At 41.0% G+C, this 22736-nt stretch overlaps 1 protein-coding gene and 1 long non-coding RNA gene across 12 annotated transcripts in view; both read right to left on the reverse strand.

The window, feature by feature from the left end:
- GRIA4 (glutamate ionotropic receptor AMPA type subunit 4) overlaps positions 1 to 22736 on the reverse strand; it is a 396312-nt gene that overhangs the window by 61725 nt on the left and 311851 nt on the right. For 10 of the 11 annotated variants that reach the window (XR_008421331.1, XM_053900551.1, XM_053900547.1 and 7 more), the window contains exons 7-10: positions 15073 to 15231; positions 9468 to 9635; positions 8185 to 8289; positions 2914 to 3024 (exon numbers count right to left, since the gene is read on the reverse strand). Coding sequence is in view for 10 of the 11 variants with exons in the window: in XM_053900551.1 (XP_053756526.1) it covers positions 2914 to 3024; positions 8185 to 8289; positions 9468 to 9635; positions 15073 to 15231 (543 nt within the window). In the remaining variant the exon portion in view is untranslated. Of the gene's footprint in view, positions 1 to 347; positions 1555 to 2913; positions 3025 to 8184; positions 8290 to 9467; positions 9636 to 15072; positions 15232 to 22736 lie in introns of those variants that run through there. The other variant, XM_053900556.1, reaches the window with a different exon arrangement.
- On the reverse strand, positions 19879 to 20784 carry LOC128776226 (uncharacterized). Its single transcript, XR_008421333.1, has 2 exons — positions 20532 to 20784; positions 19879 to 20492 (listed from the first exon to the last, which is right to left on the reverse strand). It is a non-coding gene; the product is annotated as an uncharacterized LOC128776226 (long non-coding RNA).

Here is a 22736-nt window from a genome sequence, read left to right on the forward strand (position 1 = left end):
CCAACTCTGTAGTCCTGACCCTCATGGGAAGGCACTACCAATTTTACATTTTATGCACATTCAGCTAAGTTGCTGTCAGCATGACTATATTCAGGTGGAATAAGCCATTCAAACGGAGACCCCACTCTAGATATACAACACGGTTCTAAGGGGAAAAAAAACAAATTTCACCAGTTCAAAAAGCAGAAGCCACACTTTACTTGAGCATGAGATCTAAAATATTCATCTACTGCCTGTTGTCTGCTTTCTCTCACTAGAATATAAACTCATCTGAGTGCAGGGTTTTGTCTGTTTTGTTGTGCAGCATATCCCGTGCCCAGCTTAATAAATATTTGTGGATGAATAAATGAATTTCTCAATCAATTTTATTTAACAGCATGTATCATTACAATGTATCGACACATAAATAACAACATACACAAAGGAAAGACAAATGGGAGAACAGCAACGTCATATCAGTTTTGATCAAAACGAATGATTTCCAGGGCCACAACACTCTCAACCTTCCGTGTCTGGGTACGTGTCTCGTGCACGTTACAGTGTCTAACCAGTGCCATCTGTGTTGGGAGTTCTCAGTTGAATTTGGGAGATTTTTACATGTTGGTGCCAATATCTCATTCATCTACAAGGAATCAGATTTTGTTCAAAATGAACGAGATGGTGGAGTGGTCATAGGTCCCGGGTGACCATTTTCAACAAGAGCAAACACAAGGAACACTTTGAGGGAAAAGATTCTGCTATGTTTTTAAATTACTGAACATTATGCAATTGCACAGCCCAGAGGTATTACTGTAGGAAGATTACATTTTTATACAAAAGACAAATACGAGTATTGCACTGTTTTAATAGCAAAAGTATTGATATCACTGTCAAACAACAGTTAACTTTACAGAATATTCTTTAGGTATATAAGAAACCACTGAATCTCAATCGCTGTAACTTATGTTTTGGTAGCATGCTTCCTGAAAATGAGCCATGCTTGCAAGGTGATTCAATATTTTGGTTTCAAGAATTAGATCTCCCGTGCCTTTAATAACATGGACAAAAAGGAGACTGTCTACATTATACCTATAATGCACATGAAAACACTTTATTTCACACAGAACAGGCAAGATTTCAGAGAACCTTTAAAGAAAACAGCTGTGTATACTCAGAAAACAAGCACACAAACTCAGAGATATTTACGTTTAGAAGACCTTCACTTGGAATTAGAAGTGACAGAATTCCACCTTTCTGTACAATGCCCTCGTTTCAAGATAGGGGAATTGATAGGTCAAAATTACTGAGTGATTGTTTTTCAACATCTATGGATTTTCTTGAGAAAGAGGATTAATTCTTCTTTTGTTCTAGTATCTCGGAAAAGTCACAGAACTTAAAAAAAATTTTTTTTCTGGTAGTCCAGAGCTGGTCATCCAAGAAGAATCCCACATGAAAAATTAGCTTAAATCTACTACACAGGAGAACAAGACGTGAGCCTTAGTTAGGAATGGTCGAACAGCGTGGAACTCATTTCCTTCTTGATCAATTTCTTAAAATAGGATTCTTCATCAGAGGCTGAAAAGAGGAGGACTGTACTGAAGTACGACTTTCCATTACTGTGTCTTTTTTAGGAAAAGAAATATAGACGTGTGTATATATATATATATATATATATATATATACACTATATATATTATATACTGCTTTTCAAGTCCCATGCAACTGTTACACAATTAATTAGAAGGTGTATATTTTGCACTCTTACACAAAAAACTGCTGTAAGTCAGTTTGCATTCTAAAATCATCAACCTTCAATCAAGGCTTGGCAGATTAACAGTAAATTGCTAGCTGGTGATGCAACACAGAGAAAACGAATCCCAGCACACGGAGGCTTCTTTCTCTCTGGCATTTTCTCACGCTTTGACCTCAGGGCCAAGAGTTTTGGAAATAACTTGAAGTTACTAAAAACTAAAGTTACATAAGCTAAGAGTTAAATAACATAAAATACTTCCACTTTATTTAGAGGAAGGGCTTCATGAATTATTAAAAATGTGTTCTGCCTAACGAGACAGTGAGCTGAGGATATAGGTCACCGACTGTTCATCTCCTTTGACCAGCATTGACTCTAAAGGGCAGGCTTGACTTTAGGGGAGAAAAATACACCAGATATTCTCTATTATTTAAAAGGTATTTTCATTAGGATCGCTTTGAGAAAATATCCTTAAAACTTGGAGTATTTTTCATTTTATGATGTGGTGGAATGGAGGAGTCGTATTTTTCTTAAATCTTAAGAGAAGTCCAAAAAAATTATATTGCGTATATGTCAGTGGTCAATGAGAAAAATAATCGGTGCAAAACACCCTTTCCACGTGAAAAATAAATATAAAATAAAATTTTGAAAGCATTAGGTCTATAAAACATGCTCATTAAAATCTTTACATTCATATCCTCACTATTATAAACAGACAATGCAAATCACTATCCAATGATTAAACTACTTGAAAATTATCCATTTGAACACTATTAACTATTATTACATTGATGTTTAAAAAAACAGTAACAACAATAATACGGTGTTTACTACCAGATATTTTTCTGTGATTGGCTGCTGCTTTTCTCATGTTCATTCTTGTGTCCTTTGGAATGTTAGCATTTCATCCATTTCTAACTAGAGTGTGACAGTTTCAATTGTTAACATCTGAGCATTTTTCCAAGAACAACAGTGCAACAAAAGATAATACAAATGAAAGTACTGAGTGTACTCAAAGCTCAGGACAAACCTATTCAGGGCCTCAACGGACTCCCGTGGCTCATGTGACCCATGACCCATGCCACCACACGTATGATGCAGTGCTCACCCTGTTCCCCATGGCTGGGGAATCAAATCTGCCTGTGGACAAGACGGAACAGCAAAAAGCATAGACCAAAACTTACCATAATTGTGGTTACAACCACTGTTCTGTTCTCAATAGCTGCTGTGTCATTGCCAAGAGTGGGCACGTCCTGAATCAAGACTAATTTATCCATATCATTCCAGTAACCAACCTGCAGAACAGAGAAAATTGTTGAAGACGCATTTTAGAATAGTCTTCTCTAGCTCTTCTGGGAACAATGAGAGGTATTAATAAGCAGGCAGATTTAAAAAGGAGATAAAAAGAAGGCTTTGGGAGTTTTCTTAGTTGGCAATGAGCCGATTTTTCTGATGTTAATGATACTGCCTGGTTGTACATTTGGCAACTTCACAATATACCGTCGTGGAGCGGCCACGACATTGGGGAGGAGGGGTTCAAAAAAGAATAGGGATACAGATGGAAAACCATTTTATGTTGAGCCTCTCTTCTAGTGGGACTGTCACCTTCTAAAATTAATTTACATGGTTTTATCAATGTTACTGGTTTGATCGTAAAGGGAATATATACGGGTTATTTTCAAGCAAAAAAAGTCTTGCATATTTTTGAGGCAATATAGAAATAGTTTTGGGTTTTACATAACCTAGCCCCGGGGTAAAAGCCTGACCACTTTCTAAAAGGCTACATACCTCAGAGATTAATATTAATGAGCAGTATTTTCACTTTCAAAGATAACACTTAAGTTTGTATTCTTGCATTTTTACATCCTTGTATTACTTTCTCATTTGGACATGAAACAAAGTCCTTTCCATAAAATCTATTAAGTACTTAGTTAAGTACTTTACAAAGTAATGAACTGTGACGGGGTCCTAAAGGAAATCCAGGGCTCTTTGTATCATGTAGACCATGAAGTAATAGGAACAGCCACCACGTGGGCTGCTTGCACTGGGACACACACTGTATCCGATGTGTTTTGTTTAGATGCATGGGCAAGTTTATACACACAGCAAATTCAGAAGTAGGTGCATTTATGAAACAGATTTTGGACATGAGGGCCTATAGGTTAAATACACTGCACTCAGGAATACTCCATGGGGTCAGAATTCAAAAGTCAGGTCTGCAGGACACAGAGTCCACACACTTTGCTATTAGGCTCCACAACCTTCTCAAACAGGCGTTCACTTAATACTTGCTTAACTTCCTTCCTGAATTTCTGGATGCAGGTGATCATACTCATGTCTCCAATAAAATGTATGTAATTGCTTACTGGTCTCATTTGTTCCAGTATGTTCTGGAAGTCTCTCCTGCTTCTTCCAAGCTTCTTAACTATTGTGTTAGTATTTGTGAACATAGTAAAATGAAGTAAGGATTAACATGTCAGAAAGAGGCACCATATTATTCACAAATGTTGCATGTATCATCATAGGGCAGACAGAGGAAACTGACTGTCATTAAGAAAGTTTGATACAGTTCTTAGTTTGATCTGAAATCATGACCGTACAGCAATTCAGCAATTGTTTTCAAGTGTCCAAAAGAATCTATTTGTAGCTGACGTTTATTTAAGAACTCAGTTAAAAAGTTAATTTAAAAACAAGTACGCCTCTGAGACATACACACACATCCTCATAACCCTCAATTCCTATGTGTACTTAAAGAAAAGCAACATGTCAGTCAACAGGCTTCCAGTTAATTCTCCTTTCCGCATGACAATTATAAGATGTGAAAATAGGTTTTACAGTTTAGCACTTCATTAAGAGGCAGCCACCTTCCAGGTCCCAGCAGCTCATTGTCTAGGAATGGCATTTTTCTTTCTTAATGAGTTCCCACAACAGAAAAAACACAGATTTGGGACACATCCTGGAGACTCCTCAGATGTTGGCAAGACCTTGACATTTTGCATTTAAAAATGGCCTGCGGCTTCATGACTCTCGACCCTTAAAAGATAAGTGATTTAGAAGTGCTGACAAGTTAAAGTAATAAGCAAAATTTTACCTAACTGGATGTGTTTGCCTTTTATTTACTTGCAATTCTGCACAAAAAGAAAACCAGGGCTTGGGGTATGGGACCATTCATGGCAAATCTCATTAGACCATGGACTCACTGGGAATTGAGTCAATTAGAGCGGACAGCGATATAGGGGTCACCTCCTGAAGAAAGGAATCTTAAGAGTTGGGACCTAGAACCTCACGTGAGTTGCAGTTTCTCTCTTAAGTTCGTCACACCATTGGACAATGTACTGGCAACTTTTCCCAAGCCTGATCTCATTTAATCAGATGGGGAGCTAGGCATTTTTCCTAGAGACAGAAATTGGGGGAAGGATACTTTTGTAATGCTAGAGCAAAAATAGGGAAGCATTTAAATCACTAAAACAGCAGCGATGTCAGAAAAATATTTGTCTTCTTTGGACTCCTAAAGGTGAATTGTGCATAAATATCGCCATACTATGAGTGAACATCTCTGTTTTTACAGGGGACCTTGACTGTGATGTAGGGATCTGGTGAGGACTGAGGGGCCATGAGGAGCCCCTGTTGTACTTAAAGCTTGCTCCTGGGAGGGCTGATAAGACCAGACCTGTCCCCCGAAAATAGGAATCTCATACCAGCCCTAAAGAGAACTCTTAGAGGCCCTGGGACTGACAGGGTTTCACAGCAATGAAGACAGTGAGCTCTGGAGCCTGGTGAACCCTGGTTTCCACCCCATCTCCACGTCTTTCTAGCTGAACATCGCTGGGCAGGTTAGTTTCTATGAGCCTTACTTTTCTTTAAAATGAGAATAAGCAGGGGTGCCTGGGTGGCTCGGTTGGTCAAGCTTCTGACTCTTGATTTCGGCACAGGTCATGATCTCATGGTTCAGGGGATTGAGCCCCGCCACCGGGATCTGTGCTGACAGGACAGAGCCTGCTTGGGATTCTCCCTCCCTCTCTCTCTTTCTTAAAAATAAATAAACTTAAAAAAAAAAAATAAAATTAGAAAAAATGTGTCTCACCTTCAGGCTTTGTGTGGATTAAATGTAAAAATGCACATCAGTTTTCCATTTTGGTGTGTGGCATGTAAACTGCTCTCTAAATAAATACAATTGTTCCAATTAAAAATCCCTGCACCAGGCACATCTGGTTCCAGGGCACTTCCTGGGGGTCAGTGGAGTGGAAAGGTCCCACCACACTCAGGAGCCAGCGTTTCTGAAAGAGCGTCGTGGCTGCTCCTTAAGGAGTCTCTCCATCAGTTCCTCTGTTACAGAAGTCACGGAAACTGACAGGCAGACCTTCTGATCTATTTTCAGAGACAGCTCCCTTGCCGGCAACTGTTCCATTTACAAGAACGATCGCTCAGTTTGCAGACATTCTGCCGAGTTCCACCAGCAGCACAGTGTTTCTCGGCGTGGCTCGTTTTTAAGTTTGATATTCCTGACAGAAGGCCCAAGTTGCTTGCTGCCACGGAAAAACGAAGACGGATGAGTCTACCCGATTTTACACTTCGTATTTCTTTTAAGGGTTTTGGATGGATGTCAGCTGAGTGGGAAGGTGTTCATCACTCTCCCAACTTGCTCTCTAACCTTCGCCTCCAAAAACCTTAATTGCCGTTAGCGTCACGGTTCAACAGGCCATGGAAGGATTCAGCGCCATATACAGCTCCCTTGCTATTACTGCCAGTTACCAGCAGCTTCCTTTTTCTTCTTTCTTTTACGGAGAGGTCATTCTACTCTCTGTACTTACTGTTTTGTGAAGTAGGGGGTGGTCTTTTGCATTTCGCAAAGTTTCTGTTTACATGGCTCCTCTTGCAAAGTCTGGTGTGTGGCCGGAAGGTGTGCCTGGAGGTGAGCCACTGTTGTTAGGGTGGGGACTCTGTCCGCTCCCCAGAGGGGAGAAGCTTTTGCCCCACACGGGCTGCCTCCTTTCTTGTCGCTGGCTGTGTGTGGACGCAGTGGGTCCAGTCGGTGTGTACCTGGGACTCACCACGTTTCTTCCTGGGAGCACATCTCATTCCCTTGCCACAGGCGGTGTCCTTGGAGGGGCCCATGGGGCAGGCCTGTTCCACAGGTGCCCTGTCACCTGCTCTTCCTGACCTGCTTCAGGTTCTCACCACGTCCAGCCTCCCTTTCCACCTGTCCGAACGCTGGTTTCCTGCGTCTAAAGCCTCCCTCCTCGACACAGCCTTCCTTGATTTGTCTTCCTCCAGCTGGAAGGGATCTCCTCCTCTTGAGGATTTCCACATGCCTTCTCTTTAACTGTCAAGGAAATGACTATATTCTACCGTGCGGAAAGTAAACTCCTTTGGAGCAGGACCACTCGGGTGGGGTAATAATGTAGAAGGTTCTGGAGTCAGACACATCTGAATTAAAGTCTTTGTTTTCTCATTGCTGGGCCTGAGACAAGGAGCTATAACCTGTCCGGCCGTAGTTTTCTCGTTGGAAAAAGGGAGCTCACAGTACTCACATTACAGGTTTGTTGGATTAAGTCACACCAAGTCCAGTGTTTGGGACACAGCAGGCATTCCATACGTTCTAGCTACGATTACTGCATTGTAGCAGGAAATTATACATGAGACAGTTTTTTAAAACAGCCAAGGCTTGAGACAATTTTTAGATGAGGGAACTGAACACGTCTTTCCTTGACCATCCTAGCTAATCCTAGTGAAAGGAATGTTAAAAATTATATGTGTTGGGTATAAAGTACCTACTAACTACCTAGATTGGATTGTCTGGTTCCGTAACATCAAGTACTGGCTGGATGTTCAGACGACCAATGATATGCCCAGTCACGTCATCGGACCAGCAGAGTCACCTTCTGAAATCCAGGAAGCTGGCATCAGCAGCTTCCTATCCAACTTCCCCATCCCCTCAATTAGAGTTTCCCAGGTGTTTGTTCCTCTTCCCTGCTGGCCAAGTGATAAACTTAATCTCATCTTCTATCTGCTCTTTCTTTTGTTCACTGCAATGTGTTTACTTGCTTATTTCAAGAATGTTTCATCTGTTCTAAATATGTTTTTGTTGTTCTGATGATTTCATAAATGACTGCATGGAGGTGAGTACGTGTCTTATCTGCAAGGTATGCTTTCCTGCACTGTAAATTTTGGTTTTTGAGACTCTATTTGCTAAATCTTTTTTTAAAAAAATGCATTGTTTCCACTTTGGATACAGGATATAAACAGCATATAAACTAGTTTGTTTCAGCTTTGGCATACCATTAAAAATATCAATTATGTGACACAAGAATTTATTTCAGCTCAGATTATTAAAAACAATGCTATTTGTAAGTACTCACATTTAAAAACCAATGTAGACCATCCAGCTACCTATTACGTATAAGCCTTTAAAAATGTCAAATGCAAACTAAGAAGACCGGTTGAGTGTGGCTCACCTTTCTAGGCCCTGTGCTCTTCAGCTCAAACACATCCATTGTGTAATTGACCCTGCGTCCATAGTGGTCAAACTGAACATTTCCTGTCAGTCCTTGAATTCGAACCTATGAATGAAAAACAACACCCACACATATATTCATTTGCCATTTTGCTTACAGAAATCTTGACTTCATTTGCTATAACTATAAGCTACGAATAACTAAAATACCATAGGGTATTTGAGCTGCTGGGATATAATCTGAAAGAAGTAAATCAAAGGGATATAATCAATTCTGATATATACTTGAAAGAGGAATATGTTTTGTTTTTTTATGTGATAAAGAATACTTCCTTAATATTGAAGTATTGCCTATGGGAAAGGAAATATGGGTTATTTATAGTTGCTTTTCAGTTTTATCTATGTATTCACATAATACATTAAATAGTCCTGATAACCATACTGTATCATATTCTCCTTGATAATATTAAAATTAAGCCCTGAGGGGTTTAAAATACAGATATACTAAAAAAAACTTTCAAGGGTTTTTTATTCCAAATTTCCTTTTAATTCATTTTTACCTGTGATCTGAACTCATGGCATTTCAGAACGTTTAAAATGTAAGATTACAAATATACACATATTACGTTAATCATTTGAAAAATACTGTTAGTATATTCCAAACAGAGTAAAATAAACAAATTACTTAATCCAAGTTTACAAGGCAATTTAAAGATCTACTGTGGTAGTAATTAGCAGTAGTTAAAAAACATTTCTAGTTCTTGGATGTTCTGGCCCTAAGATAGCATGGACTTCCTAGAGTCCTCGTAGTTAGATAGGTCAATGTGACTGAAATAAGTGAGTTGTAAACAGAGGTGATGAGTGTCACCATTAGGCCACAGCATTTAATTGTCAATTCAAACCTTCCATAACTCTCTTTCTCTTTGTAGCATTTGAGACGGTTATTGCTGTGTTAGCCTGAGTGATTACAACAGGCAGAGTACCTCTCCTAATCTAACGTGTGTGTGTGAGTGAGAAATACTCCTGTTGTTTGAAGTCACTAGGACTTGGGGTTGTGATTGTGACATGACCTAGTTTATCTTGACTAAGCATCTATATAAGATATGAACAGTATTCTACTTAGTATTTTATTTAGAAATGTCTCAAAAATGATAATGGCTTAATATATTAAAATGGCAATTGTAATATAGATTTACTCTCAAAAAAATTATTCCATTTTCTTGAAGATGCCACACTTAACACTGTGAAATCAACTGAACTTAATTAAATAAAATTGTGAGTTACCTGTTTGAGTGTCCTCTCCATGTCAATTCCCTGGCCCCATGGAGCAGCAGGATTTGCCAGACAATCCCCAGCATTTCCTCTCCTTGAAATATCAATTTTCTGCCTCCTAAGATTTCGGAAAGTTTCAGCCATCACAAGGACTCCATCATAAGTCAGAGCAGACGTATACTAACAAAATGAAAGTAATTATAATGGTGAATGATCAACTCTTATCAGTCACCAGGAACAGTCTTGGGGTCCTTGAGCACCCGAAGAGGGGCCATTAAACAGCCTCTTGCCTGAAGGACAGTTAAATTACTGATATTTAATTGACTCTAGCTTCAGAAATTTCTATTATCACTTTATTACAAAGAGTGTATACTGAATCTTACCACTCTGATTTTAAAAGGGGAAAACACACTCTGAAAAATAGAAATTTTAATGCACAGTTTTCCATTGGGTGAGAAAAGCAAGACCCCTTGGTGAGGTCTTTTCACTGGGTCTGAGTAGAAACAGATGAAGTGCAAGCAGCTAAGTGCATTATTACTACCATCTGCCTTGAAGTCATGTGCTGCGGCTGAGTCCAGAATGGCTGGGGTGCCTCATTCTCCTCTTCTGAAATGCCCAGCAGGGCTCCTTAAGATTTATTGTGCATTTACTGACTTGAAGTGTCTATGTTGGTTTGGTTTCTCAGAAGAATGTGGGAATGTTTACTGTCACCTAGCCATAAGATGCCAGAAACAACATCTACTTATTGAAGTGTATGTACCCGTCACTGTGCTACATAGGAATGAATATAGTTAGGTCCACGCATGTTGTCCGGTGTGCATGTGCACGGGAACATTAGGTCATCCCCCTAAGTTTCTGCTGTCACATAGGGTCAAAGTAGAGACGTGAAGTGAGGACCCTGTGCTTTCTGATGATGCCCCTTGCTTCTCTGTGAGAAAAGACAAAGCCCTCTGGAAAAAATTATTCAGGATAGAAGAGGAAGCGAGAGGAAAAACCAAGAACATGTAACTTGTTTAAGCTGAAAATAAAAAGAACAGTGCCCTGGGGCGCCTGGGTGGCTCAGTCGGTTCAGCGTCCGACTTTGGCTCAGGTCATGATCTCATGGCTGGTGAGTTCCAGCCCCGTGTCAGGCTCTGTGCTGACAGCTCAGACTGGAGCCCGCTTTGGATTCTGTGTCTCCCTCTCTCTCTGCCCGTAACCCACATGCATTCTGTCTCTGTCTCTCTCAAAAATAAACAAACATTAAAAAAAAAAAGAACAGGGAATATGTGTTGGCTTTGACTCGGCAATGCCTGAACACGTGGAACACAGGGCACAATTTTCCTGAAGCACGGCAGAGCGCCAACCACCAATCATGACAAAGGCCTGCCTGATCTCTTTCCCGAGTTCCATCTGGTCAGATCTCTATGATGAAAACATTGTAAGCCTGTACAGGAGGCAGTTCTGTGCTGTGGAAGGTAGAGGATGTCCCCTTGCTTCGCTGCTAGCAAAGGAAGAAAAATCATTTGAAATTCAAATTGCAGAAAGTAAACTTAGGCGATGTGACGAGTAGGCACACCAGCTGGAGAAGACAGAATGAAACGTGGATGAGGTCAAGAATATAAATCCTAACAAAGAACCTTTCTATGTAGAGAGCCCAATTAAAACGCTTCATCAGGAACATGTATGGGAGACCCATAAACTATGAGCCTTGCAACATATTCTCCTAGACATGATGAGATACGCGTAAGGGCAGGCATGTACCATAGGTAAGGGCCAGCTACCCTCGTAGCTGGGATAATGTTCTACCTCCTCCCCTGCCTGGACCAGACATCTCTGAGCAGAGAAAGCCATCAAGTCATGTTGTTGTTGTTGTTGTTTTGGAAAGTAAGAAAATAAGAACAAGAAAGAAAGGAGAACTTCCTAAAGACCTAAAACACCTGAGAAAAATGCAATGTTGGTATTTTAGGTTTCAAGAAAGGAAACAACAACAACAACAACAACAACAACAACAACGCATTGTCACTTGTTTAATAGGGAGAATAAAGCTGAGAAGAGATGGCACCAAAAAGCGAATGCACTTGCTGTGTTTTAAAAAGTCCATCCATTTTCATGAAACAAGTGAACTCCAAAACAGAACAGATATCGCACAGAGTGGAGCGTGAGTGGCAAGGGCCTTTGACAGGTTGGAGAGCTGGGACTTGGGAAGATGTAGTGGTTTATATAGATTTTCCTTTTTTGAAGGATATAATTCTCTTCCACGTGTCTTATTGTGTTAATGTCCAAGAAATCAGATTTATGGACGCACATTTCTAGATGGCATCTAGAAAATTCTTACTGACAAAACACTTCATTTTAGGGCTGGGTAAAACTCGGGTTTGGCCTGGAGTTATTCCTGCTTTAAATGGTGATGACAATGGTGAAGTGAGTTCTGGTTACCCAGGTTCAGAGATAACAAGACAGGGTTTGGCATAATCATAGTGCAGCGCTGAGAGCCTGAGCTTTGAAAGGCTGAGAGCCTGAGCTTTGAAAGGAAAGGACTACGTGAATTCTAACTTGTTACTCCTAGTTTTATGGGAATGAGTACACTTTCCAGCTATGGAACACAAAACAGATCAGAATCAAACCAAACAAGCTAATAGTGATTATTTCCTGTGGTTGTTGCAAGGATGAAATACCACATCTGAGAACTCTTTGAAAAATGTGGTAGACACTGGCTAGGAATGGCAAAGTCTACAAAGACGTGTCCTAGATGGTTACTGCTGCAAAGGAGTTTACAGAAGTGCAACAATAAGCATATAAAAAATTACATTAAGTCCTCTGTGAGAATTACACAATTAAATAACATGGAGATTACACAGCAGAAAGGGATTGTATTTACGGGGAGACTAAGGAAAGGCTTCATAGACAAAGTAGGATTTGAGATGAAGGCTCATATAAGGTGGTTGGGTTTGGACAGCTGGAAATAAAGGTGGAGGACAGCTAAGGTGGGAGCAAGGACACAGGGACTGGTAAGGAGGGGAAAACTTCAGGGCCGTCCAGTGTGGCTGGCCAGAAAGGCAGCAGAAGCACCCATGACTGGAAAGACCTGCTGGGCCTGTACTGTGGAGTGCCTCTATTCCAGAAGGTTTCCTTTTCTTCACAGCAGGGGGGTGACACGATCAGAAATCGTGTTTCAAATCTTTGATGAGGCACCAAAGAAACTCAAGGGAAGTTCAGTTAAGTACATTTGATCCTCATTACTCACAGATCCAATATTTGCAAATTCACCTACTTCCTAAATTTGTTTGATATGCCCGAATCAATAGCTGCAGGGGGTCATCAGCAGACGTGTGTGGAGTTGGTGAAAAACAGGGTCACGCAACACACGCACACCCAGCTGCAGTCAACCAAGGCAACACTCTGCCTCCTTGTGTCTCCTCCCACACTGTAAACAAGAGGCCTCTTGTGGTCTACTTCGTGCCAGATTTTTCCACAGTGATGTGCTTTTTGCTGAGGATTTCACTTTTCAAGATGACCCAAAAGTGTAGTGCTGCTGTGCTATGTAGTGATCTTCCGTGCAAGAAGGCTGTGGTGTGCCTTGTGGAGAAAATACACGTGTCAGATAAGCCCTGTGGAGGAATGAGTGACAGCGCTGTTGCCTACGAATTCAATGTTAATGAATTAACAATGCAATACATAGGGTGTCTGTAAACAGACTTAAAACAACATGTCATATGATATGTGTTGAATGGTTGACAAAAATGTTATGGCCAGAGGCTTGTAAGAACCTAACGTTGTATTTCCCTTAGGAGCACGTGTTCACATGTCACTCATTGTTCATGGCAACTGTATAGACCATAAATACCATGTGTAATGAGAATTGATCGCGTATATTTATGAAATGCCTAGTTAAGTGCCTAGCATCATGCTAATAAGAGCTGTGAAAAATGAGAAAATTATGTTTTTATATATAAAACAAAGTGTCTCACTCTGTGACATAGACAAGTTTAGTTGGAGGTTATCAAGTAGTAGACACTGGGATGGGCTCAAGGCAAGATAGGGAAAGACTGACCCCATCAGTGTGCCCAGAGGGGAGAACCACAGTGGACACTCTGACCACGTGGTGATGTTAGTAGCCACAAGGAGCCACAAAACCCTAAAGAGAAGCTTGAAGCCTGTTCTAGATACCACAGCTCAAAGGGTCACAAGATCTTTGAAAGATGGTTTACGGAAGAAATGCCAAGCAAAATGATGGTGTGACCATAGACAGGGTGAGGAAGAAAGAGTCAGACAGATCGGTGTGAGGAGCAGTAGTGCAAGGAAGTCTCTGCACACAGACAAGAGAATGAGGGGAACGTGTGGCAAAGTGTCCGGATCAGAAATGAGTCCAACAGGAAACTTTGTACATCCTCTCTTTGCACATTAATGCTTGATATAATTGGGCTTTACGGAGGATTTATCTCTGAACTTGCATGAAGGCTAAAGGACTTCTCAAGGTGCTTTGAATCTGGACGGTGATTTCCATCTTAAAAATATTTAGGCTCTTTAATATGCTTTCACATGCATTATCCAAAGTACAGAAAGTGGTAAAATATAGTAGACAACGCACTTGTCTAAGACTCAGGAAGCCCATGATTCAATTCTGGGCATCCTGCAAACTCAGAGATGGCCAATTAACACACCTGTGTAACAACTTGTATTTATTAGCTCCTAAAATCAGAGGGTTGGATATGGTGCTTGACGCATAGCGGATACTCAATAAAGGCTCTGTTTTGAAATTTCATGATTCTAGAGTAGTGAGGCTGATACGATCAGCCAAATTCCTGTTTTACCGAGGGGAATTGACATAGCTGGTGGGAAAAGTGTTACACTGAGAGAACAAAAGACGTAAGACTATTTACCTCTAGATCTAGATTACCTATAGTTTTCTAGGATTGAATTTCCAAAGGACATTTGAAAACATTTTAGTAGAAAACACTGACAGTGAAGGATCAGTGCACATTGAGAATGAGAACTGCCGTAATTATGCAGGAGCTCAAACCCACTAAGCTGGAGTTGGAGACACATTACACCATTATTTACATGATGTCTACGGCCACTGTCTCTTCAGCTGAGGAGAAAATGGGCTGTGATGACAAGTTTGCCAGCTTCTTTTGTGGCTACCACTAACATGCTTCTGCAATGTCAGTTAGAGAAACATGAAGCAACCTGACCTTGAACTATTAGTGTCAAAGAGTTTTGCATTTTACATTTCTACCAATTCCCCAATTTGCCTACTCATTATAAATCACTTTGCAAATATAGTTTTTGCCTAGCGGTGGTTTGGGGGTGGACTAGTTACCAAGGATTGTTCACCTTTGAGATATTCAGTGAGTGAAAAATTGTTTTAAAGTCTACAATTTCTTCACAGAAATTTATATGCGAAGGAATAAAAATAATAATAGTAAACTACTCGAGCTAATGTCCAACAATCCTGCTCTTACATATAAAACTTAGAAATTATTAAAGACTTGTACAGTGCAGTGCTAGTGACAAAAAGCTTCCGCTCTATGCCACACTATAACTGACAAACATTTACGAGAACAACTACATAGTGAACTTTCTACCTTAAATTTTAAAAACGCTAAAAATACGTAAGATCAAAACAAATACATACCTTTGGAGGAGTCTCAGATCCTGGATACTCTCTCTGGTCTAGTTTCTTCCAGCGATCCATTAGTTTGGTTACCATAGGTGTATTAAAATCAACCAGCTGGAATCCTGTAACATTGGCTCCACCATGGATAAATCTCTCCAGAGAAATATCCTTGAATCCCTATAGAAATCAATATGATAGTTTGTTAAGTTTAGTTCATTATTATACATTTCAGCTCTTCAATGGAAACGTAAGTTAATAACCAACATGTACATTTATCTATATTTCTAATAAAGCAATGGCTGGAAACGTGGAGGGTTTAATTATGCCAATTTAACTGTTAAATTCTGTCATTCAAAATCTAATACATGGGGAAAGCAATAAAGATATTTTTAGTTCAGTTCAACTCAATTTCACAAGTATTTCTTGAATGGCTCTGAATGCCTTTTATGAAGCATGAAGGGGGATATAGCAGATGAAAATGACAGTACCAAAACGTCTCCTATTGAGGCCATAACTGCCCTCTGATGTAGATATGTAGAAACGTGTCTTATGTGAAGGGAATATCAAGGTAGTATACTTTGAGTATGTGATGCATAGTACCTTCATAGGGGGGGGTTCAGTTTAATTACAAAGTAGTCTAAAAGCAGACAGAGCCAATAAGTTGAGCCAGGGAGAGTAAAAGCTTTGATCGTATGAGTCACTACAACCCTTAGAGTCCTGGGATGTGGTAACGGAAGAGAAGAGAGCAACACAGGCCATTTGTGGACTTCTGTGTGTGGGAAACAAGATGATGTCCCCAGGCGGGCTAGGGGAGCTTTGAGGGAAGAGTGTTCTCTCTCTTGGTCCACACATAGTTATTATCTGAGTTTCAAAAATTCTGGAAAAATCACTTATTTTATTTCTAATTTTTTTATTTTTAATATTTTAATGTTTATTTATTTTTGAGAGAGAGAGAGAGAATGCAGGAGGGGCAGAGAGAGATACAGAGAATTCAAAGCAGACTCCAAGCTCTGAGCTGTCAGCACAGAGCCTGACATGGGGCTTGAACTGACGAACCATGAGATCATGACATGAGCTACGGTTGGACGTTCAACTGACTGACCCACCCAGGTGCCCCTTTTTTATTTTATTTATTTATTTAAATTATTTTATTTTACTATTATTTTTTTAATGTTTTATTTATTTTTGAGACAGAGAGAGACAGAGCATGAGCAGGGGAGGGTCAGAGAGAGAGGGAGACACAGAATCCGAAGCAGGCTCCAGGCTCTGAGCTGTCAGCACAGAGCCCGATGTGGGGCTTGAACTCACGAACTGTGAGATCATGACCTGAGCTGAAGTCGGACGCTTAACTGACTGAGCCACCCGGGCACCCTGTGCCCCTTTTTTTAAAAAAAGTTTTTATTTATTTTTGACAGAGAGGGAGAGAGAGAGAGAAAGAGTGCAAGTCAGGGAGGGGCAGAGAGAGAGGGGGATAGAAGATTTGAAGTGGGCTCTGTGTGCACAGCAGAGATCCCAACGTGGGGCTCGAACTCACGAACTGTGAGATCATGACCTGAGCCAAAGGCAGATGCCAACCGACTGAGCCACCCAGGTGCCCCACTTTCCTTCTTTCTCTCCCTCTCTTCCATCCTTCTTTCCTTCCTTCCTTCCTTCCTTCCTTCCTTCCTTCCTTCCATCTATCCATCTATCATCTAATTTTTTTATACCTGGGCCCTTTTTTCTGCTAAGTATTTAAGGTGCATTACAAATATACTCAATACAAATTAAAAAACAAATAGGCAATTGCAAGAAGAGGAGAAAAAAACCTATTAGGTAAGCAAATTAACAAAACCAAAGGTATTGGCTCAGAGAAACGTTTGCCCTTCCCCCACACCCCCAACACACATGCTCATGAGTTTGTAGCATCCTTATTTGCCTTCCTTTTGGTTTTCTCTTAGAATTAAGTCATTAAAAAAAGTTTTTTTAATGTTTATTTTTGAAGGAGAGAGAGACAGAGTATGAGCAGGAAAGGGGCAGAGAGAGAGGGAGACCCAGAATCCGAAACAGGCTCCAGGCTCTGAGCTGTCAGCACAGAGCCCGACGCGGGGCTTGAACCCACGAACCGTGAGATCATGACCTGAGCTGAAGTCAGACACTTAACCAACTGAGCCACCCAGGCACCCCATGTTTTGTTTTTTTGTTTTGTTTTGTTTTTAATGTGAATTTGATTCACTTGTGCTGAGGAAACTAAGAAAAAGTGTTTTGTTTATCTATTTATTTATTCTTTGGCAAAAATAAAATATGCAGCTGTGATCCTGTGGTCGCAGCGAGAACCAGCGCAGGAATCAGGGAGAAGAGAAAGACCTGGTGTTTCCTCTCTTCCTGAAATGTGTCTCAGACTCGATTTTGGAAATGTCTGTGTTTTTTGTTAATAACAAAGCAGGTTATATACACACACTGCTGTGTGGCTACCTGAGGAGAAAGAGCCCGTCTACTGGCCACTATGCAAAGTTGCTCCTGAAACCTCCAGGAGTGTGCGTTTACAGCTAACCTTGATGCTGCGCTTCTTATGTGTCGGGCACTGTGCTGAGCACCTCACACGGGCTATCCAGTTAGTTCTCATCACAAGCTTGGAGACAGACCGGCGTCTCAGACTTCTCTTACCAACAAGGAGACCCAGGCTCGGCAGATTACAGCAAGACTCTGGAGGATTACCCAGAAACACACACTATGTGTATGAACCAGGACGACTCTTGCGTTTGCCGTTTTTGCCCTCTGCTCCTGTGTCTTCCTACAAGAGTATGTGTTTTCAGTTTTGGTCTCTATCATCACTGCCTCTAGCAGAGGGAGGGTGATACTGTAGAAAACTGCCCGGACCCTGACCCCTCCTCCGTAACCCTCTGGCCTCAGGTTTCCTGTGTGCAACACAACAGTCACAACGCTGGGGTAGCTAGCACATCTGGTTTGAGTTCAGCCAGCGATAGCTATTATTAATTAATCCCCTCGACAAATATTTATCTCAGGCCTATTACGCGCCAGCTAATTTGACAGCTCATCAGTAACATTCTCATTTCACTGGGAAAGAAACTAGACACCAAAAAGCAAGTCTACGTTTCTGAAATGGGAAAAACACTGTCCATCAATCTCAAGCTAGTAAAATGTCAGCCGAACATTTGTTTGCGTCTATGAGAAGATAGGGCAGATTCACAGGCAGGCCAAAAAAACACAAAAATTCAGTTTTCTAAAAGCCACAGTGATTCAACTATTGCATTAGTTGCTAATTGACGACATTATTATTTTCTTTCAGCAGAGGCTGAAATCAAAGAGCTGCTGCGCTGTCTCTCATTGCGTTATCCCACAGCTGCAAGACACAGGCAGAGACGCAGCCTTCAGAAAAACCATCTGATGGAAAGTCTAACTGATGAATAACAGCCCACATTTCTCTGATTCTATCCTACTGCTCTGCTGAAGGTGAAGGAAAAAATATTACCGCATCTGATTTTAAACTCCTTTCAGTTATGATCTGAATGAATGGTGGGTGGCTCAGTTAATTTTAGCCATGTCTGCTTGAGGACAGGCAATATTTTTCCTTTCATATACTTTAAAGGGTTTTAGATCGAAGAGTGATAGGATCTAGACTGTGAAGCAGTATTCTTGGAAACAGTTACTTTGGTGGCTTTTAGACTTCAGTTTTTAACCAGAGAAGTGAAGACATTGCTATAAAATTGTAACTCTTCAGACAGTGTGTATGTGTGTGTGAAATCCATGGTTGAGTAACTAACTTGACTAACTTAACAGTGTCTATATAATACACTGATACCCTAAGGGAAGATTAACCTCCAACTCGGTTTTCCTCTTAATGTCCATTTACAGTTCATACATCCAATGGGGGCAAAGAAGCAGAGGGAAATTAATAAACTACAGGACTTCAGATATCCTGCTGACTACAGATGTAAATCTGCAGGTCGATCACATCATAGGTGTTTAATAAATGCTCGCCCTTTAGCATTTGTCTAATTCTGATTACATTTCTGCTGTTTTGCATTTCAGGCTCAAAGGATGACTAAATCATATCGACACAGCTCTGGTCAGTTAACAGAAGGACTGCCAGGGAGCATGGGAGAGGTTTCCTTTTTTAACGTCTTTTAAAAACTGGGTTGTTAAGAAATTGACTTAAAGTATGCACTTTTGGTGATCAAGTGTATAGATGGTGGAATCAGACACGCTCAATGCAGAAGTTAGAAAATGCAGTAAGCACAAAGCAAGAGGTAAAACAATGTCTTCAAGTTCATGGAATCTCGAGTGGGGTCATCGCCCTAGAGCGAAACTATGCTATTGTGCAAATTTTGGGAATGGAGTTCTAGTCCCCATTTGGACATCAACTGGATGCTGACATGTGGAGAAGTCACTGTAATTTCCTTACCTTCCAGATGAGGTGTGAGTGATGTGTGCATGTCTGTGTGGTTCTGCGTGCTGAGGTGAGGGACAGGCAAGGAACAGATGCAGTGAGTCTTCAGGGACATACCCCAGTCATTCCGTAATTTTATAATTTTATACTACTTCATGAAAGGTCCAGGTGTTTTCCTACATGGAAATGGAATGTATTTTTAAAATGAGAAATCTAGGGGCGCCTGGGTGGCGCAGTCGGTTAAGCGTCCGACTTCAGCTCAGGTCACGATCTCGCGGTCCGTGAGTTCGAGCCCCGCGTCGGGCTCTGGGCTGATGGCTCAGAGCCTGGAGCCTGCTTCCGATTCTGTGTCTCCCTCTCTCTCTGCCCCTCCCCCATTCATGCTCTGTCTCTCTCTATCTCAAAAAATAAATAAACGTTAAAAAAAAATTTAAAAAAAAATGAGAAATCTAAATGAGAGCAAGATTTCAGGACCTTGCCTTGTGGGTGCAACAATGCCCACAGCTTCTTGTGCCTACTGATGGCTCTAGTTACACACTCTGCTGGAGGAGGGGTGAGGAAAGATATGAATACAAACACAGAGAAGGTTTGCAGGGCCAGGTGCCCCTCAAGTCTGGCATACGAAATATTTAAATGAATGCCCATTTTGCGGCTACAGCAGGTATTTACCCATCTTGATTTTATTTATTTGATTGATTTATTTTTTGCAATCAAACAGGACAGAGTTTCAGTCTTGCTTTTGAGACTTAGGGTCTGTGTGATCTTGGATAAGTTACAGTGAACCCCAAAGTCCAGTCTATAAAATAACATATGGTCTATGTTGAGGGTTAATTAGAATAATTATGGCAATGAAATAAGCACAATGACATAAGCTGGGAGACAGAGGATACCCAGCCACTAAGCAAAGAGGAAGGATAAGGGCACTTTTTATAAGGTCAAAAAAGGCACTGTGTCCACCTCTTATTCTTTTTTAGAGAGAGCACGTGAGTCGGGGGAGCGGGGAGAGGGGTTGGGTACAATGAGAGAATCTTAAACAATGCTGAGCATAGAGCTTGATGGGGCTTGATCTCATGGGGCTTGATCTCATGACTGTGAGATGGGGCTTGATCTCATGACTGTGAGATCATGACCTGAGCTGATCAAGAGTCGAAGGCTCAACCCACTGAGCCACCAGGTGCCCCAATGCCCTTAATGAGCTTGCGGGGTGCTAATAATGTCTTACTGGCAGCTGGGCCACAGGATAGTGGAGAATATCCGGTATACAGGAGGTAAAATAATGATTTCATGACTAAAAAAATATAATGCATTTTGTATTATATGTATTCTTTATAAATCACGGGGTGATTTGTGAGCCCTGACAAGACACTATCAGATTAAGTGCATAAGGACAGCTTTCTAGAAGATGTGACTCTTAATTGGGTGGGGTAAGTGCCTCCCAGGGAGACAGAGCGAAAGCTGTAGAGAGATACCAGGTATCTGGGAACTAGTCTGATTTCAGGAAGGGGCACATGTAGGGTGCAGTGGGAGAAAAGATCTGGGATTAAGAGGGATAAAGCTGGAAGGGCTTTGTGCTTTGGGGAAAAGAGTGTCAACACTTCACCATTAAGGATTTTTGCAGCCTGGCACCTAGATTTACCCTGGTAGGAGAGGGTAACAGATGGGATGGTGGCAGTGTGTCATTTTTGACCTGCCAGTTTTGTGGAGAGGTGAGATGACTAGTATTACCAGGTAGGGTTGGAGAAATCTCAGGGTCCTTCCCTTTCACAAAGCACCTGAATCCTTTTATTGTATTTGCAGCCTGGAGTCAAAGAAATAATTTAAGCTGGGAAAAAATATGATCATACCTGTCTTAAAACACACACACACACACACACACACACACACACACACACACACACGGGAGCAAAGTAAACACAGAATCTGAAACAAGAAAGTCTGTGGGCAAAGTAGGGAAGCAATTTCCTCCCTTAGATCTCTGAAAAAGACAGTATAGTGAACCAACAGATAAAGTTTTCCCGCCTGTAAGTATCTGGGAAATTTCTAGAACAAAGCTTAATCTAATGAGATACCATGGGCTTTCACCAGTACCTCTAGATGATGGGTATGTCTAAGTAAAATATTCCCACATACAAACAAAAACAGGACAGAGAAAAGACAGATTTCAGCAATCTTTCCTTACAAATTTACTCATTCTTAGTATTCCATTGTTAATGATAGTGGCAGTGATATCACGGAAAATTTTCAGAAATCTGGGAGAGGCATGTCCATTCATCTACACATGAGGCACAGCTCATGCTATTTAGATGATGCCAGCTCCCTGTGGGTGTTCTTGGACTCTTGGCAGGCTAAATAAAGTTTGGGTAATAAAGAAACAGGGTCCTCATTCCCTTTGGCTCCTGAATGGAGGTGAGATTCCCAGCACACCGCAGTAGCTACAAAGGGAACCAGTGGGGCACGAGGACATCAATCTAGTCCCATTACATCAAGACAGAAGGTTGTGTGAGATTGAATCACAGTTAATTGAAGATGATAAATTTAACTTATGGATAATGAAAAGACAGTTTTAAGGAATGCTGATGAACTTTCACAACCCATTCGCATCCTTATTCATAATGAAATGGAATATTATTTTATTTAAATATGTGGAGTCTGCCTTCGATATTTCAGCCAAAGAATTTGATGGTCATTAAGGAGCCAACGTTTCTGTGACTGTACTTATTTTCTTTCTCAGTTTAGAGATTTATCATTTTGAAATATCCCCCAAAATATCCATAATGAAACTCAACTTCTCCGTGGAGTTAACCCTGCTTAAATAAGGGAGGTTCTGGACTTTTGCAAAAATGTGTGCCTGTAGATAATTTCATGCATCACATACTGATGTCCGCCCTGCTTCATTCTTTGGTAAATTCAACTTGGTGTTCGTACTTTCTGCTCTCCTTTTCAACGTTATGACTACAGAATATTAAAAATTTTTAAAAAATGTTTGTTTATTCCTGAGAGGGAGAGAGAGAGATAGAGAGACAGAGAGACAGAGCACAAGTTGGGTGGAGCAGAGAGAGAGGGAGACACAGAATCCAAAGCAGGCTCCAGGCTCTGAGCTGTCAGCAAAGAGCCCGACGCGGGGCTCGAACTCGTGAACTGCGAGAATGTGGCCTGAGCTGAAGTTGGACGGCCAACCGACAGAGCCACCCAGGTGCCCTTGACTACAGAATATTTTAAAGTGTCTGGACAACTTGTATCTACCAGTAAGCAGTAAGAATTGTTCATTTAGAAATCAGTTCTAACTACTACTGTT

This window comes from Panthera pardus, unplaced genomic scaffold, assembly GCF_024362965.1.
Source record: "Panthera pardus isolate Hobbes unplaced genomic scaffold, ASM2436296v1 HiC_scaffold_12, whole genome shotgun sequence".
In the NCBI taxonomy this organism is placed as follows: Eukaryota; Metazoa; Chordata; class Mammalia; order Carnivora; family Felidae; genus Panthera; species Panthera pardus.